At 68.1% G+C, this 16,305-nt stretch overlaps 1 protein-coding gene across 5 annotated transcripts; it reads right to left on the reverse strand.

The window, feature by feature from the left end:
* Positions 1–3,120: 3,120 nt before the first annotated feature.
* RRP8 (ribosomal RNA processing 8) lies at positions 3,121–16,213 on the reverse strand. Of its 5 annotated transcripts, none has more exons than XM_074816672.1 (18): positions 16,106–16,213; positions 15,917–16,022; positions 15,085–15,463; positions 14,871–15,000; positions 14,529–14,566; positions 14,332–14,428; positions 11,486–11,656; positions 8,576–8,884; positions 7,535–7,617; positions 7,049–7,187; positions 6,502–6,636; positions 6,283–6,406; positions 6,052–6,188; positions 5,210–5,323; positions 4,585–4,766; positions 4,198–4,423; positions 3,790–4,000; positions 3,121–3,626 (listed from the first exon to the last, which is right to left on the reverse strand). In XM_074816672.1, the coding sequence occupies exons 1-18, from the start codon at positions 16,205–16,207 to the stop codon at positions 3,358–3,360; spliced, it is 2,952 nt and encodes a 983-aa protein (XP_074672773.1). In that variant the 5' UTR covers positions 16,208–16,213; the 3' UTR covers positions 3,121–3,357. The 5 variants fall into 5 exon arrangements, with proteins under 5 accessions (XP_074672773.1, XP_074672772.1, XP_074672777.1 ...); XM_074816671.1 differs by having other exon boundaries at positions 14,529–14,635; XM_074816676.1 differs by lacking the exons at positions 14,332–14,428; positions 14,529–14,566; positions 14,871–15,000; ... (1 more) ...; positions 15,917–16,022; positions 16,106–16,213 and adding an exon at positions 13,357–13,524.
* Between the last annotated feature and the right edge of the window lie 92 nt (positions 16,214–16,305).

Here is a 16,305-nt window from a genome sequence, read left to right on the forward strand (position 1 = left end):
TGGAGAAATAATTTACCCTAGAGGTAAGCGGGCAGATTTGTTTGGCCACCTGCTGCCGAACCACTGGCTGCCACCAGCTGACGACGTGTCCCCGCGCCCTGCACAACCCTCGGGGGCTCGTGCAGCCCATCAGCGCCACGGGCACAAGCGCCCACGGGCCCCGGCGGCGCCGCTGGGGGGGGGTTATCGTGGCCATCCTCAACTCGTGACCCGCCCAGGGCTGCCAGAGCTCACCCTGCGGCTGGTTTCTTCCATCCTGGCGTCTGGAGCACAGCACGTCACGTCTCCCCGGGCTTTTGGCTCAGCGGATCCCGCGATAGCTGGGATCACCGAGTCCTGCAGGTTGGAAAAGCCCCTTGGGATCATCGAGTCCAACCCTCAGCCCGACTCTACAAAGTTCTCCCCTACCCCACATCCCCCCACAGCTCATCCAAACGGCCCTTAAACACACCCAGGGATGGGGACTCCACCCCCTCCCTGGGCAGCCTATTCCACTCTCTGACCACTCTTGCTGGGAAACATTTTTTCCTCATGCCCAGTCTGAACCTCCCCTGTTGCAGTTTAAAGCCGTTCCCTCTTGTTCTGTCACTAATTCCCTGGGAGAAGAGACCAGCACCAACCTCTCTACAACGTCCTTTCAGGGAGCTGTAGAGAGTGATGAGGTCTCCCCTCACCTTCTCCTCCTCACACTGAACAGTCCCAGCTCCTTCCATCGCTCCTCACAGGGTTCACTCTCCCGGCCCTTCCCCAGCCCCGTTGCCCTCCTCCGTCAGCGCTGGGTTTCACCCCGAAGCTGCTTCCCACGCACACAACTGCAGTGTCCCCTCTCCAGCTCCCACAGCCGCACAGCTCCGCGGAGGGAGACCCTGCAACCCCCCCAGGCAACCTGTGCCGGGGCGTCACCATCCTCACACTAAAAACGCTGTTTAAATGGAACTTCTAACATATATATATTAATTTTTTTGTGCTCGTTGCTTCTTGTGCTTTCACTGGTTGCTACTGAGAAGAGTCTGGCTCTGTTTACGCCTTCCCTTCTATTACACAAATTATTTATACGAATGGATGCGAACACCTCACGCCTTCTCCTCTCCAGGCCGAACAGTCCCAGCTCTCCCCCTTTCCTCAGAGCAGAGACGCCCTGGTCCCTGCGTCACCTCCTGCCCGGCACCGGGCTCTCTCCAGTGTGTCCATCTCTCTCGGCTGGACAAACCATCTGCTCAGGAAAACGAGACGTGGCCTTTCTGCAGCTCCGGTCTCGGTCATTCCTGCAGAGGGCTCAGAGCTGGAACCTGGAAGCGTCGCGGGGCGGGGGCACAGGTGAACCCCTGCCGCGCCCCCAGAGGCCCTGCGAGCCCCTGCAGGCCTGCCCACGCGGGTTTACGTGTCTGGTGGCCACGTGCACCCACACACCCCTTCTACGAGCTGTTTTACTCGCCCCCCACCCCAACCAGGGGCCCCCCACCCTCTCAAGGCCCACAATTTGCTGTTCTACTCACACTTTTCTTGGAGTCATTTTGCTGGTCGATGCTCGATGGGAGCCCCTGGGGCTTTCCGCATCCCGCCGGCACTCGGAGGGTGTTTGTGTGAAACGCCGAAAGGCTCCGAGCGCTGGCGAGGCAGAACTTCCCTCCCGCCCCCTTCCCTTGCCCTGTGGCATCAGGGATCGTGGCCTGGAAGGATCCACGTGGAAAGGGCAAACTCTGGGTTTTACGGGAGGCGCAGAGCGTGTGGGTGGGACGGTCCGAGGGGGGAATTTTCTGGGCGGTAGCACTTGGGTACAGGGGACGCAGCCGAAGGCACAGCGGGTCCGGGGGGGCTCCCCGTGCTCAGCGGCCGCACGCGGATGGTTCGTGCCCCACCAGCAGCTGCTCTCGCAGAGGCGACGGGTGCAGGAATGTGTTTGTGTGGAGGTTTGTGCGGAGGCTGAGCCAGCGCACGCACCTGTGGGCGACCGCCCCAACACCGGGGACGCTCCAGGTGACACCACGACGGCCAGTGCCTGAGGGCTTCACCTTTCCCAACCGGCTCATGACATGGAAGAGCTTCAAACTAGGTTCAAAGGGGGAAGGGATAAAACGGCATTTACTGGTGATAAGCTACGGGGTGGCACGGCCATGTACACAGGACGGAGCGTTCCCGAGGGCTGTCACTCTGCCCTGCCGTGCGCCTCGTCAGTGCGGGGGGGTGCGGGACCATCGCACGCTGGGGGAAAGGGAAGGCTGGGAACAGACGAGCTGCCGGCAGTGACAGCGAGCTGTCCTCGGCAGGCTGGGGATGGCACCGGGTCGCAGGCCACCCCGTCTGCCCGAGGACGGGGGACTCCCGAGATCCAGATGTGCACCCACAGCTCCGCAGCCCAGCGGAGACACCCCCAGCACGGTCCAGGGCTGGCAGGAGGAGCTGCTGGCAGCCCGGGGCTGTGCCGCGCTCTCCCATCCCCTCCGCCCCCCCCGCACACCCCGCAGGAGCAGCCCCGAGCAGGGCGGCAGCAGGACCTACAGACACAGGGACAATCTTCTCCCACACGGACAATCCCGGCCCAAGCCCTGACCCCGCCGGAGGAGCAGGGAAGGCTCCCGGCCCCACCGCACCAAGCGGAAAAGGTGCTGAGCCGCCGGCCAGGCCCAGGGCAGTGGCTGGAAGCCCCATGGCCGCTGCCAGCTGGTTTGCCCCTCCCTGGGCACAAGGGCAGCGCAGCCCGGGCCGCCTTCCCACCGCTCTGCCCCCGGCAGCCGCAGGAACTCCCCACCACGACACAGCCCCAGCGAGCTCAGGCCCTGTCCCATCTCCCTGCGTCCGGCCCCTTCCAGGTGCTGCCCCCAGCCCCGTCTGCTCCCCCGGGCTGGGTCAGAGCCACGCAGAAAAAACAAACCCTGTCTACTCCCAGCGCTGCTCCCCCCCAGCATGGGGGTTACACCATCCCAGGCCAGGATCAGGCCGTGCTGCCCGTGGTGCTGCCCCCCGAGATCTCCCCAGCGCCTCACGCCCGCGGCTGTGCCTGGGGGTCCCCGAGGTTGGCGACACCGAGGAAAGCCCCTTCCCTCCCCCCCAGAGGGGACGGGCTGCAGCCACCAGCTGCTGCCCCGGAAGGGACAAGCCGGAGGAAGGGCAGGCCCCAGGTACAGAAATAAATCGATATATTAGCGTGTACAAAACATGCTGCTTCCTCTGTACAGTGCCCCAGCCGGGCGCAGGCTCCCCCCGGGGAGGTCACACATATATAAATAAGGCCCAGACGGCTGCAAACAGTATTTACAGCCCGCGGGGGGCTAGCGCCTGCTCTGGGACCAGCCCCACCAAGACCAGCTGCTAGGCCCAGCCCGCGGGATCCTCCAGCCCGGCCCGGCCAGGCCAGGCTCATTTCAGGTCCACATCGAAGTCCAGAACCAGCAGCTTGGTCTCCTCCGTGCCGTTGCGGCTGCCCACGGCGCAGACCAGCTTGGTGTTGGAGGCGCGGATGCGCCACACCACGCCCCCGCTGCCCCCACTCTCCAGGGCCACCAGGTTGCGGACAAACTCGCCCGTCTTGAGGTCCCAGAGCTTGACGGTACCGTCATCCGAGCTGGTCACCACGAACTTGGAGCTGAACTGCAGGCAGGTGACGGCGCTCTGGTGCTTGCTGGGCCCTGGAAGCAGAAGGACCCGTCAGTCCTGCGCTCCCACCCCAACGTCCGGCTTCTCTGGAGCACCCGCCACTGGGCAGCGCCTGCCCTGCCCCTGCCCCTGCCCCACACCTGCCCGGCAGCTCCCAGCAGCACTGGGGTGGGAGCGGCTGCGTCCCGCGCTCACCCTGCAGCGTCTGCAGACACTGTCCCGTCTTGATGTCCCAGATCTTGACCGTGGAGTCGGCGTTGCCGGAGACCAGGATGTTGTCCCGTAACTCCATGCCGCTGGTCAGCGACTGATGCCCCATGAGGGTGTGCAGACAGTTTCCGCTCTCCACGTCCCACACTCGAATCGAGGTGTCCAGAGAGCCGCTGACGATGTGCGTCCCGTCAAACTGCCCGGGGAGACACGGCTCAGCGCGGAGCGCTCCGGGCAGGGCCTCAGGGGCTTGGGCACGGCGGAGGGACGTGCTCACGTACCCGCGGGCTAGTCGGGGCGCACGCGCGTTTGCCGGCACTGTCCCCCCCTCTGGGAGATGGACGTGGGGACGTCGGGGCAGAGCGCGGGAGGGAAGGGGGAGCCGGGTCTCACCTGCAGGGAGTAGACGCGATTGGTGTGTCCCTGCAGCGTGTGCGTGCAGCTCTCGCTCTCGGGGTCCCACACCTTCACCGTGTAGTCGTAGGCGCCGCTCACCACCTTGTGCCCGTCGTACTGCACGCAGCGCACGGCCGCCACGTGCCCCATCAGCACGTGCAGGCACTGCCCCGTCTCGATGTCCCAGAGGCGCAGTGTGGCATCCCGCGAGCCGCTCACCACCCTGCGGGCCAGGGCAGCGCGTCGACGCCGGGCCTCGCCCAAACGGGGTAACCCCGGACACTGCCCCAGGAGCGGCCCCGACTGTCCCCCCACACACACAGCGGCTCTCAGCGAGAGCTCTGACACCCCCGAGCCCGGAGCAGCCCCCAATCCCGCCCGTACCTGTTGCCGTGCAAGTGCATGCAGCGCACGGTGGAGGTGTGCCCGTACAGCGTGTGCACACACTCGCCCGTGTCTGCGTTCCACACTTTGAGCGTCCGGTCTGTGGAGCCGCTGATGACGACGCTGTCCCTCATCTGGGACGACCACACGCCCCCGGTGTGGCCGACCAGCGTCTGCACGCACTGTGGGGAACAAGAGCCGGGTCTGGGGAAGGCCGAGCTTAGCGGGAGGGAAAAGCGATGTGGGATTTCCTCTGGGTGAGGGACGGGCCAGCCCACCCCCTGCAGAGACCCTGGCCCCGCCGCAGGCTCCTCTCCACAGTCACAACCCCTCACTGTTCTACTCCCAGGTGAGTTCCTCACCCTCCCGGGCTCTGCAGGGTGCTCCACGCTTGCTGACTGCCCATGAAAGCGCACGCACGGCCAGCAATTCCCCTTTTGTTACTGCACCCACCGACCTGTAGCTAAAACTGTCCTTCCCTCTGCTCCTGCGGCCACGGGACCCACCTGACCCTCTCCCCATGGCAAACGCACCTCAAAGGTCACTGTTGCCTCTCACTCCTCCCCCTGCCCCTGCAGCCACTCGGCAGAGCAGCCCCGTGACGCGACCGGGGACAAGCGCTCACCTCCCCCGTGACGGCCGACCACACCTTGAGTGTGTTGTCGTCGGAGCCGCTGACGATGCGGTTGCCGCAGAACTGCAGGCAGGTGATGACGTGGTCGTCGTGTCCCTTCAGCACCTGGATGGAAAACACCACGTGTCAGTGGTGAGGTGAGGGCAGCCCGGCACAACTGCGGGCCTCAAACGCCTTCGAGAACGGTGGGGGAGCAGCAAGTGCCGAGGGGAGGAAGGAGAGGGCAGCGAGGGGGAAGAAGGACAATGGGGTCCCTGTAACACCCACCATTCCCTGCTGCTGCTCCACAGGGCAGCAGCAACAGCCAACTGGTGGCTACTGCTGGGGGACAGTGGGCTACCTGGGGACTATGGATGGGCCTTGTGGCTACTAAGTCCACACAAGCCATCGAGCTCAGAGCTGACGTTCTGTCCTAGGCCAAGAATGGGCCCACTGGCATGTTTAGGACCACCAGCTCCATTTTCCACACAGAAAAGCTGCACCAGCTGCCGCCTCCCCAGCATGGCGACGTGTGACGAGGGCAGCAGGGGCGGGCAGAGATCAGGCAGGGCAGGCAGGACCCCGCGGAACGGCCCAGCACGAGGGCAAGCGGCAGCTCGGTGTGAAAACCGAGCCCAGAGCCGCCTTCTGTGGCCACGTGTTAAACTTTCCTCAGGCAGGGGGACACAGGGTGGGTGTCCCCGTGGGCAGAGCGCTGCTCACGGGGTGCAGAGCCCAGGGTGTGGGGGTCTGGGAAGGGGCTGCCCGCTCTCTGCTGCTTCCACCCCGTCCCAGCTCCCCTCGCACAAAGCTCCAGAGTCCGGCTCTCAGCACGGACTCCTGAAAACACCCACCTTGGGGGCTTTAAGCTCCCCGCTGCGCCAGTTCATGTCAATTTTGTGCTGCCGCATGAAGGCAAATTTCCAGGGGCTGTACATGAAGCCAGGGCTGAGCAGGCGCCGCTTCCGCAGGTTCAAGGGCTCCTCGATGCCTGCGGGGGAAAACACAGCGGGATCACGGGGTCCTGCCCGTGCCCCGCGCAGCCCTGAGCTGCCGATCCCAGCCCGCGGAGGAGGGGGCTTTACCTTCCTCACGGCACTTCTCTCTCCAAAGCAGGTTATCTTCAGCCAAGACCCTCCAGTAGCGACAGGTCTGGGCGGCACGGAGCAGGTCCCGAGGCTCCAGGAACGAGAGGACATAGAGTGCCAGCTGCAGGGGCGGCAGCCGAGTCAGGCGCGGGCCCCCGTGGCCGGTAACGTACCCAGTGCCGGGGCCAGCCCGTCCTCGCCCTGCCCTCGCCTCACCTCCTTGGGCAGCAGGGAGATGAAGTCTCTCTGGAACTGGGGCTCAATCACCTGCATCATGTACTTGATCTGGGAGGGCTCGCAGCGATCGATGAGCTCATCCAGAGCCAGGAGCTTCTCTGGGCCGCTCCAGCGCTGAGGAGAGGGGATCAGTCCCTCCCCTGTGGCCCTGCGCAGCCCCCCGGCCCCTGCCCCGACCCCAGCGCGGGCTCCACAGGCCGGGGGGGCCGTGGGAACAGCGGGGGCTGCGCTGCCCGGAGCCCGGAGACCAGCCTGGGGGCTCTGAGTCCCTCCACTGGAACACGGGCTGCGTGACAGCGGACAGAGCAACAGCGCTCCAGGACGAAGGGCAGCACGAGGGGGCTAATGCCACTTCTGCGTTCCTTTACTCGAGGCAAAACTCACTCAAAACCCACCGTGGGACCCAAACCCGGCTGCGGCGGGTGTCACGCAGATGGGTTTCCCAGGGCTCAGCTCCCCTCCCGCGGCCCCGCAAACCCAAAGCTTCTGGGAGGCTGGCGCTGGGCGAGGGTCCCTGCCGGCCTACCTGGAAGGTGCGGAGCCAGTCCTGCAGCTCGGGCGGGGGGGCAACCGAGGGGATGCGGCGGCGCCGGGCCTGGCCCGCTTTGGCGTTGCGCAGGTCCCCGAAGGTGGTGGTGGGACTGGGCGTGCAGGGGCCCAGCGTCCTGGGGAGAGACCAAAGCGATGGTGAGACACGCCAATGCCTCTCCGGGCGGTTCTCAGACACCGTCAGGCACCAGCTCGAGCCTCCCCCCAGCCAGCCCCCCCGTCGCTCCCACCGGCAGACGCAGCCCCTCAGCCCAGCGGAACAGCAGAACCGGGCGCCGGCCGGGGGCACCCCGAGGGCACGTGGACCGACCCCCAGCTCAGGCGGGACCAGCCGGGCGGCTTCTGCGTCCCGCTGAGGACGGAGACCCCGGGGCCTCAGCCAACGCCAGACGACTGAGGGGGGGAGTGGTGGAAGGAGCCCCCCCAGCCCGGGCCAGCCCACGGCGCCGAGCGCTCGCCTCACCTGCTGTACTCTGAGCCCTTGCACAGCTTCTTCCCGGGGGACAGGGCCCGGCCGTCCAGGCCGTGCTCCGACTTCCTCTTCATCTGCGGGGAGAAGGCAAGTCAGGGCGGGCGGCAGGGGGCCCACTGCGTGCTGGCTGGGCCACGGCTCTTCTGCCAGGAGCGACGGAGCAGGAGACCCAGGCTAGCCAGCCCCCGGGCCCAGGCTCACACTGCGGGGGCAAGCAGTGGCCACCCGAGCTCTAGAGCTGGCTAAGAGTTAAATTCTGTGGGGGAAAGGGAACCTGGTCCTTCCAAAGGGAATATTGGACCAAGTCAGGCAGAGAGCTGCACCGCGACAAAAGCGTGGCTGAGAAAAGCTGCCAGTAGCCCTGCTCGGCCCCGCTGCGGGCACGGCTCGGCAGGGAGCAGGCAGAGCTGTGGCCCGACCTCGGCACGGCAGCAGAGCGCACCGACACGGCTGCATCGAGGGAACCTACATCCCTCCAGCTCCGCACAAGAAGGGGAAGGTGGGGAGAGCAGGGTGGCCACCAGCCAGGGCTGGCAGGTGCCAGAAGGCGAGTGCGGGCCTCCCCAGCCCGGGCCGGGAGCGGGGGGCTCCTTCCCCCCAGGACCTGACCCGGGCGGCAGCCACAGCCCCCGCAGGCCTCCTGCAGGCCCCTGCCCGACCCCCCAGCGGCGTCCTGCTGCCCCAGTTCAGGCTCTGCCGGGGACTGGCACGGCCGGGGACTGCCAGCAGTGCTCAGACGGGCCAGGACGGTGCCGCCATCGCCAGCCCCCGCAGCCAGGCTGTGCTCAGCCGAGGGCCCCGGGGCTCCCTGGCGCATCCCGGGGTCCGCAGCAGCAGTGGCAGCCACACACCCCCCCTGCAGTCGGAGCCTGGAGTGTTATGACAGCCCGTGGCCCGCTCTGGCCACAGCAAGCAGAGGGCAGCTGTAGGCTTCGAGGCCACCGGCCACCAGGACGGGACCACAGTGCCAGCGTCAGCTCGGGCCTCCTGGGGCCAAGCCCTGGCCTGGGGCCGTGCTCGCAGCAGCGTTACCTTGGGCCGAACGTGACGGAGGAGGCCGCCGTCCTCCGTCCGCTGCAGGTAGTCTATCCAGCGCTCCCCGATGGTGTAATAGAAGTAGACGTTGCTACCATCCTCCCCTTCCTCACTGTAGCAGCTCCCCTCTTCCTCTTCTTCCTCCTCCTCCTCCTCCTGCTCCCTGCAGACTGTGGAGCTGACCGGCTCCTGTGCCCCTCGCCCACTGGAGCCGTCGGCCTCAGGTCCTGACCCGGGGCTCCCCTTCCCAGAGCGCTCGGGCTCCCAGGGGCCTGAAACATCCTCCTCCTCCTCCTCAGCCACCGCCTACAACAGGGGGAGAGGGAGAGGCAGTGTCAGGCCTGCAGCTCTGCGCCCCAGCTCTCGGGGTGCCCGGGGCCACGCGGGGGAGCCGCCAGCTGCAGCAACGGCCCAGGGAGGGAAGAGGAGAGGGTGAGCTGAGCAGAGCCAGAGAGGGGAGCGGCACATGGAGCCGGGGCACTCTCTGGGGGGCCATGGGGCAGCCGCGGGGCAGCTGGTCACTCCCCAGCCCCAGAGGGAGCACAGCGTGCGGCGGCCGCCCCACGACCCGGCCGAAAGCGGCGCCGGACACCACCCCAGCTCCTCTCTGCGCCACCGGGAACAGCCCCCCGCAGCGCGGCGCCCGTGCCCAGGCGGGACCCCGCGTCAGAGGAGGCACATGGCAGCCTCCCACCCCGCGCCGAGGCCCCTTTGCCCTCCGGCGATGGCCAGGAACCTGCCGGCACCTTCCTGCCCAGAGAGGGCAGTGCTGTGAGTAACACCCCAGCACCAACACAGAAACGTTCGGTAATTGCTTGGAGGAAGCAGAACAACGCCCCTGCATCACCCCGGAACGAGGAACTGTTTTCCAATACACTAATAAAACACCTCAAGCAGCAGCCCGGGATAATTTGCACCTCAGAGGCCTGGGAGCAGCACAGGAGATCACCAGCCCACAGCAATTAATTTTGGTAAATCCTGGAACACAGGGAAAACTGCAAAGACCAGGGGAGTGTGCGAGTTGTGCCAAAACCGAGGAAGGCAGGAGAAAAGTGAGTGTTTACAGAGCCTGACATCGGGCAACCGAGAGGCCAGTGGGGGATTCAACCAGTAAAAGATAAATGACAGGAAGGTGCTTTGTACCAGCTGATGGGACTTTATGAAAATAGGGCTTTCCAAATAAAACTGAGTTTATTCCTTGAAGCGTTACATTTGGTTAAAAAAAGCAATTCCATAGGTCACGCCGATGAGATGCACTCATACACCTGTAAGCGTCTGACCAGGGCACAGGCTTCTGGTGAGAAGGGGGACGCTGGTGGCGGCTTAGATCAAGAAAGAGCCCATGAGCAGACCTCAAAATGCACCTGTTGACGGGAAACTGCAGATTTTCTGCTGATGGGCCTAGTGCAGGCCTAAAGGGGGGGTGTGGAAAACCACAGCCGTCAAGATTTGTGTTATTTGTAAGATGGAAGCAGATAAAATCTTTTCTGAGTAAATTTCAAGCCTGACGCTCGGGTGGGCAGCAAGGACAGGACAGTCCCACATTAAACACATTTCAGTGCGCCCGGAGGCAACGTTCTCCACCTAAAGACAGGGAGGGCAGGGAGCCAGCCCGGGACTGCGTGTCCTCCAAAGCAGTAACTAGGGAGGACCGAGGGGTCACACTCGGCACAAGCTTTGGGCTCAAAAGCCTGAAGAGGGAAGAAGTGTGAGCAGGAGAGCAGTGCTACCCCCAGGCTGCCCTGGACGCTCAGTCCTGCCATGCCCAATCCACGTTTTCAAAATGCTTAAAACTTGGAAGATACCGCTCAATCTCCTCCCCCAAACGATTCAAAATCTGGAGAAAATATTTTAGAGGAGAACAAATGGAGAGGTGATTCGGTCACAATGCAAAAAATACCCGTGGGGAAGGGAAAGCCCCAGTGCTTTGCAGGGCTCTGCCCAGCACTGCCACGCTCCCCGCAGCTGCAGTGGGTTTATCGACATCTAGAAACGAGGCCTCGGTTCAGCACCTGCCCCTGACGAGTCCCCAGCCCGCGGGCAGACTGGTCACCGCTTCACACGCCCAGTTCGACGGGGCCCTGTCTGGCAGGTTGGCCGGGAGCGGGGTCGGGCCCTCGGGCAGAGCTCTGAGCCCACAGCCCGTCCGGACACACCTTCTCGGGAGGGAGCCCCGAACCCAGGCGCCTCCTGCCCTTTCCCTGGCGTCTGCAGCGGGGGGTCACACCTCGGTCTGATGGTGACAGACCTCGGGACGACACCTCCCTGTCGCCGACACCTCCCAGGCAGTCACGCCCCTCCCCACACCCCCTGTCCTCTGCCTGAGCTGCTCTTGGCAGGTGGATTTCCTCAGCCCCCAACAGCTCCATGACGGGGCAGAGCTTGGCAGGAGACACGGCCTGCTGGGCTGCCGGGCCGGGGGAAGAATCTCTCTCCACACCCAGTTGTGGCCTCCAGTGACGAACCACGAGTGGAACGGCAGGACTGCTGGCAGCAGCCCCCAGGGTGGCGGCCGCTCGGGGCAGGGGGGCGGCAGGGAGCCTCGAGGGCCTGGTGTTTCTCTCAGGGCAGAGGCATCACAGCAGCCAGAGCAGCTCCCGGCCGGGCTCCGCACTCGGGGGCCGCCACGGCCTCCGCAGGGCACCCCAAGGCCCGCTGGGCCCCGAGCACCTTGGCCCCCCACCATGACGCTCCCCCAAGCTCCCCCCTTATGGGGAGACTGCGGACAGACCGCGGGGCTGTGACAGGGCGCAGCATCCCCAGGGCCTCCCGGTGCCCAACGCAGGCACACCCCCTGCTCTGTCCCTGCCCAGCTACCCCCAGCGTGAGAACCCCCCGGCTCCGGCGCTGCTGGAGGGGGATCACGCCAAGCGGGGAGGCGGGGGAACCCCACCTTTCTTTTCCTACCTGCGGCACAGGAGCTTTACTGTCCCCCTGCAGAGCAGGGCTCCCCCTCGCAGCTTCCTCATTGCTCGGCCTCCTCCTGCAAGTCATCCGCTGGCTGTTCAGCTCCAAGATGCGGGTGGTGATGCCTTTGACGTGGAGGAGATCATCGAGGGAGTTGAAGCCCTTCAGTTCCTGCGAGAACAGACGTAAGATGCGACACAGAGCCAGGAAACCCAGGGACCAGCCTCCAAGCAGGACCAAGCTTACTCACACCCTCCTCAGACAGGCTCTTTCCTGGCCGGTCCAGACCCACCAGTTTGCACCTCTCAGACCCACCAGCTCCCTTTAGACCTTCAGGAGAAAGAGCTGGGGGGGGCACAGCAAGGCGATCCCCTTGTACTGCAAGTCCTGGCTGCCGCTGCCTGCCAAGGTAAGGGATTCCCCTGCCCAAAACAGCCCTTCCCGTGGAACCTCGCTGTCCCCAGCGGCAGCAGGCAACAGCCCCCCCGAGCTGCTCCAAACCCAAAGGCCAGAAGCTCAGACAGGGGGGTTGTGCCTCCCAGCTGAGCAGCACCAAGGCTGGGGCCTTCCCTGCCCCACGCAATCGCCCTCGTCTGCAGCTCCAGAGAACGGGATGAGCCCCGGGCTCCTGCCGAGCGTGTGCGAGGACCCCCGGTGCTGCAGAACACAGGTCAGGCACCGCCCAGCCCCGCGCTCCCGCCGGCCGCTGCTCCCCCCTCCGAGGGCCCAAACCCCCGAGGGCCGGCCCAGCCGTCACCGGGGCAGAGGGGCGCAGCGTGGGGAGCGTCCACCGTTCTGGCTAACGGCGTCAGGGCCGCGACGAGGCTCCCACCATCCTCTCAAACCCGTCGTGCATCATTTTAAGGCGTTTCGGCCGCCTCTCCCCTGCAAGGGCTTCACCCCACAGCCCGGCTCCAGGGACAAGCCCCGTTCCCGTGAGCCCGCGCTCACCTGTTCTCCCACCGCCGGTCCCCGCGGTTAACGCCTCTCGCTCCTCCGCCCCCCCGTGTTTACATTCCTGCCGCGTTCATAACCGGTGACCCTGCCCCTCTCAGCCTCCTCTTTTCCAGGCCAAAAAAAGTGGAGCTCCTCCAGCCCTGCCCTGCCCAGGCAGCCTCCCCTGCCCCGCTTCCTCCTGCGACACCGATGCCGGGTCCCAGCCGCGATCTCGCCGGTTCTTCGCAGCGTTAACGGCAAAAAAGCGCCGTTAATGTCGCGGTCTCTGCTAAAGGCAGGTGCAGCCCGAGATCTCGCGACCCTTCCCAGGGCCGGGCCCGTCGCCCGCCGGCCCCGCCGCTCCCGAGCGCTCCACCGAGGGCAGCGGCGGGATCTCCAGCCCAGCGCGGCCGCACCGGGCGGGCTCCTGCCCCTTCCCCCGGGAACTCGCGGGGTTTCTCCGCTCTTCGCACGCAACGTCGCCGGCCGCCAGCCCCGGGGCTCTGCCCCCAACCCCAGCGACGAGGGACCCGCCGGGCCGGGCCGCCCGCAGACGGGCGGGGCTCCCCGGGAGAGCCGCCCTGCACCGGGGGCCGCCGCCCGCTCCCCCCCCGTGCCTGCGGACGGACCGGCGGCTCCCTCCCCCCGCTCCCCTGCGGCAGCCCCAGGCGCTGCGCCCGGAGGCGGCCGCTCGTCCCGGGGGGGGCGGCCGCAAACGGCCCCGCCTGCCCGTCCGCGGAAGCCGGGGGGAAGCAGCGCTGCCGCCCGCGCCGGTACCGGCCGCACCCGCCCCGGGGCCGGCGGGTCAGCGGAGGCGGCCGGTTGCCCCGGGACGGGCGGCCCCGCCTGAGCCCCGGCACCCCCAGCCCCGCTCCCGCGGGCCCCGCCGCCCCCGCCCAGGCCCGGCCGCGGCACGGGGCCGCCCCCGCCCGCACCTCTCTCTTCCGCACGATACCGCGGGCGCGGCGGCGGCCGATGCCGCTGAGCGCCCCCTCCAGCTCGGCCACGCCGGCGCGGTTGATGTCCAGCTTCCCCCCGCCGGGGCCCGGCCCGCCCGGCCCCGACATCCCGGCACGAACCGCCGCCGCCGCCGCGCAGGCCCCGCGCGCACTGCGCAGGCGCGGCCCCGCCCCGCCCCCGGCGCCCCTGGCCCCGCCCTCGTCGCCCTAGGCCCCGCCCCCAGAGCCCTGACCGTGCGGATCCAGCGGCTTTATTGGCAGCTGCGCGGCGCGGGGCGGGGCCTCCCGGCGTGGCCCCGCCCCCGCCCTCAACGGCGCTTGTAGCGGCAGGGCCGCAGGCGCAGCCCGGGCACGGGGCGGCGGCGGGGAGGGCCGGTCTTGGCGAACTCCAGCAGGTGGAAGAAGGCGCTGGACAGGTCCTGGGGCAGAGCCGCCTCAGCGCCGCGGGGACCCAGCGCCCCAACACCCCCCCCCCCACCTCCCTGCGGGACCCAGCACCCCAACACACCCCCCCCCAATCCCCGCGGGACCCAGCACCCCAACACCCCCCCCACACCTCTGCATGCACCAGCACCTAACCGCCTCCCAGACCCCATCGCCCTTCCCATCACAGCCCCACCGTGCCCTGCGTCCCCCCTCCCAGACCCCAACACCTCAACCCCCCCCCGGTCCCCCAGACCCCCTCCCAGACCCCAGCACCACAGCCCCCACATGTCCTGAGCCCCTCAAACCCCTCCCAGCACCATGCCCCAGGTCCCTCTGACCCCCAAGCCCCCCCATCCTAGACCCTCACACCCCCCCACGCTGTCACCCCCCCCAGACCCGCAGCGCCCTGCCCTGCCGCCGCAGCAGGACAGGTGGTCTCTGGCTGCCAGGGACCAGGGGCTCCTTCCCGGCGCTTCCCGGTGCCCCCCCGCGCTCAGCGCAGGACGCCCCCAAGGGAGGACACACCTTGGAGACGCTTTTGAAGCCCAGCTGAGCCATGGCGTTCACGAAGGTGCGGGTGTCCTCGAAGCGGCTGGCCACTTCGGCCACCATCAGGGTCCCCCTGCAGGACACCCCAGCCCTGAGCAGTGGCAGCTCCCAGGGCAGAGCCCCGCGACTCCCGGCTCCCCCCGGCACCTCCCGCTCCCCCCCCAGCCGCCTACCCCGGCTTCAGCACGCGGTTGGCCTCTTCCAGGATCTCCTGCAGGTTGGTGCCCATCAGTGCCAGGCAGAACACGGCCACGTCCACTGACTCGGCCGCCAACGGCACCTGCCAGGGACCCCCCCCGAGGATGACGAGGGGGCTGGGGCAGCCCTTCTGCTCCCCCCGCTCTGCCATTCCACCCAGGACCTCCCCGGAGCCCGCCGACGGGGGCGCCCCAGTTTTCCGCACAGATGTGCGCTCCCTCTCACGCACGGGACCCTTGGCACCCCGCCCGCCCTCCCCTGTCCCCCACAACCGCCCCCCCCCCCCCGGGTGCCCTCCCTCACCCTGGCCCCCCGACCTCGGCCATGTCGCAGACGGTGACCAGCGGGCTGAGGGGCACCAGGTCGAAGGAGTGAACCTTGTTCCTGACACTGCTCGCGATCTTGCAGTCGCCGCACCCAAAATCCGCCACCACCAGCGAGGCCGGCCTGGGGGGGGAGCGGGGGCTCAGAATGCCCCTTTGCCCTGCATCCCGCCACCCCCGGGCCCCCCAGGCCCCCGCCGCGGCTCACCGCCGCCGCAGCCAGCGCACGATGAGGTTCACGGGGTGCTCGGGCCAGCGCCCCACTTGCTGGGCGAAGCCGCGGTGGTAGATCTCGAAGGCCTCGGGGTCGCTCTGGAAGAGCCGCGCGGCCTCGCGGCTGGTGCAGGTGTAGAGCTGCTCGTTGAGGTACCGGAACCGGGCGCCCAGCAGCCGCTGCTCCATCCGCGCCCGCAGGGCCGCCGACCGGCCCGACGGAGCCGCTTCCCGGCCGGGCAGCGCCGGGGCGACCGGCCCTGCCCGGAGTTCCTCCGCCTGCCGCCGCTCGTCCTCCTGCCCGCTCCTCCGCTGCCTCCGCCGCCGGCGCCGTGCCGGCTCCCCGGCCGCCGCCCCCGGCTCCCCCGGCACGTCTGGGGGCACCGGAGGGAAGTCAGGGGGGTGGCGGGCGGATCCCGACCCTGCCCCCGGTTCCCTGCCGGGATCCCCGGGACTGAGCGGGTCGGGCGGCGGTACCTCTGTCCGGGCGCTGCCCGCTCGTCTGCGGAGCTGCCCGCTCCGCCGCTCCCCGCCCCGCCGCTCCTGGTGCCTACCGACCCACTCCTGGTACCTACAGAGCCGCTCCCGGTACCTACAGAGCCGCTCCCGGTACCTACAGACCCGCTCCCGGTACCTGCCGGCCCGCTCCCGGTACCTGCCGGCCCCCTCCCGGCACCTATCGACCCGCTCCCGGTACCTGCCGATCCGCCCCCGGTACCTGCCGGCCCGCCCCCAGTACCTACCGACCCGCTCCCGGCACCTACCGACCCGCTCCCGGTACCTACCGACCCGCTCCCGGTACCTACCGGCCTGTCCCCGGTACCTACCGGCCTGCCTCCGCTGCCCGGGCCGCTTCCGCGCGGGCCCGCCGTCCCGGCCCGGCTCGGCCGCGCAGTCCCCCGGGAGCCGCCGCTTCCCCGCCGCCGCGGGGCCCTGCGGAGGGCGGGGGCCGGTCACCTTCCCCCGCGCCCAGGGACCGGCCCGGCCCGCCGCCGCCCCGTGCGCGCAGCCCTTACCGGCCGGCCCGGGCCCTCGGGGGCGCCGCGGGGCCCCGGCCGAGCCCGGGCCCGGGCGGGACCCCCCGCCCCGTCGTTCCACTCCTCCTCCTCCGCGAACATGGGCCTGGCGGCCGCTGGGCCCAACAGCACCGACCCCGGTGGCCCCGGCGCGGCCGGTGCGGGCGGAGCCCACGTGTGCCCGCGCGGGAGACTAGAGC

This window comes from Strix aluco, chromosome 2, assembly GCF_031877795.1.
Source record: "Strix aluco isolate bStrAlu1 chromosome 2, bStrAlu1.hap1, whole genome shotgun sequence".
Classification (NCBI taxonomy): Eukaryota; Metazoa; Chordata; class Aves; order Strigiformes; family Strigidae; genus Strix; species Strix aluco.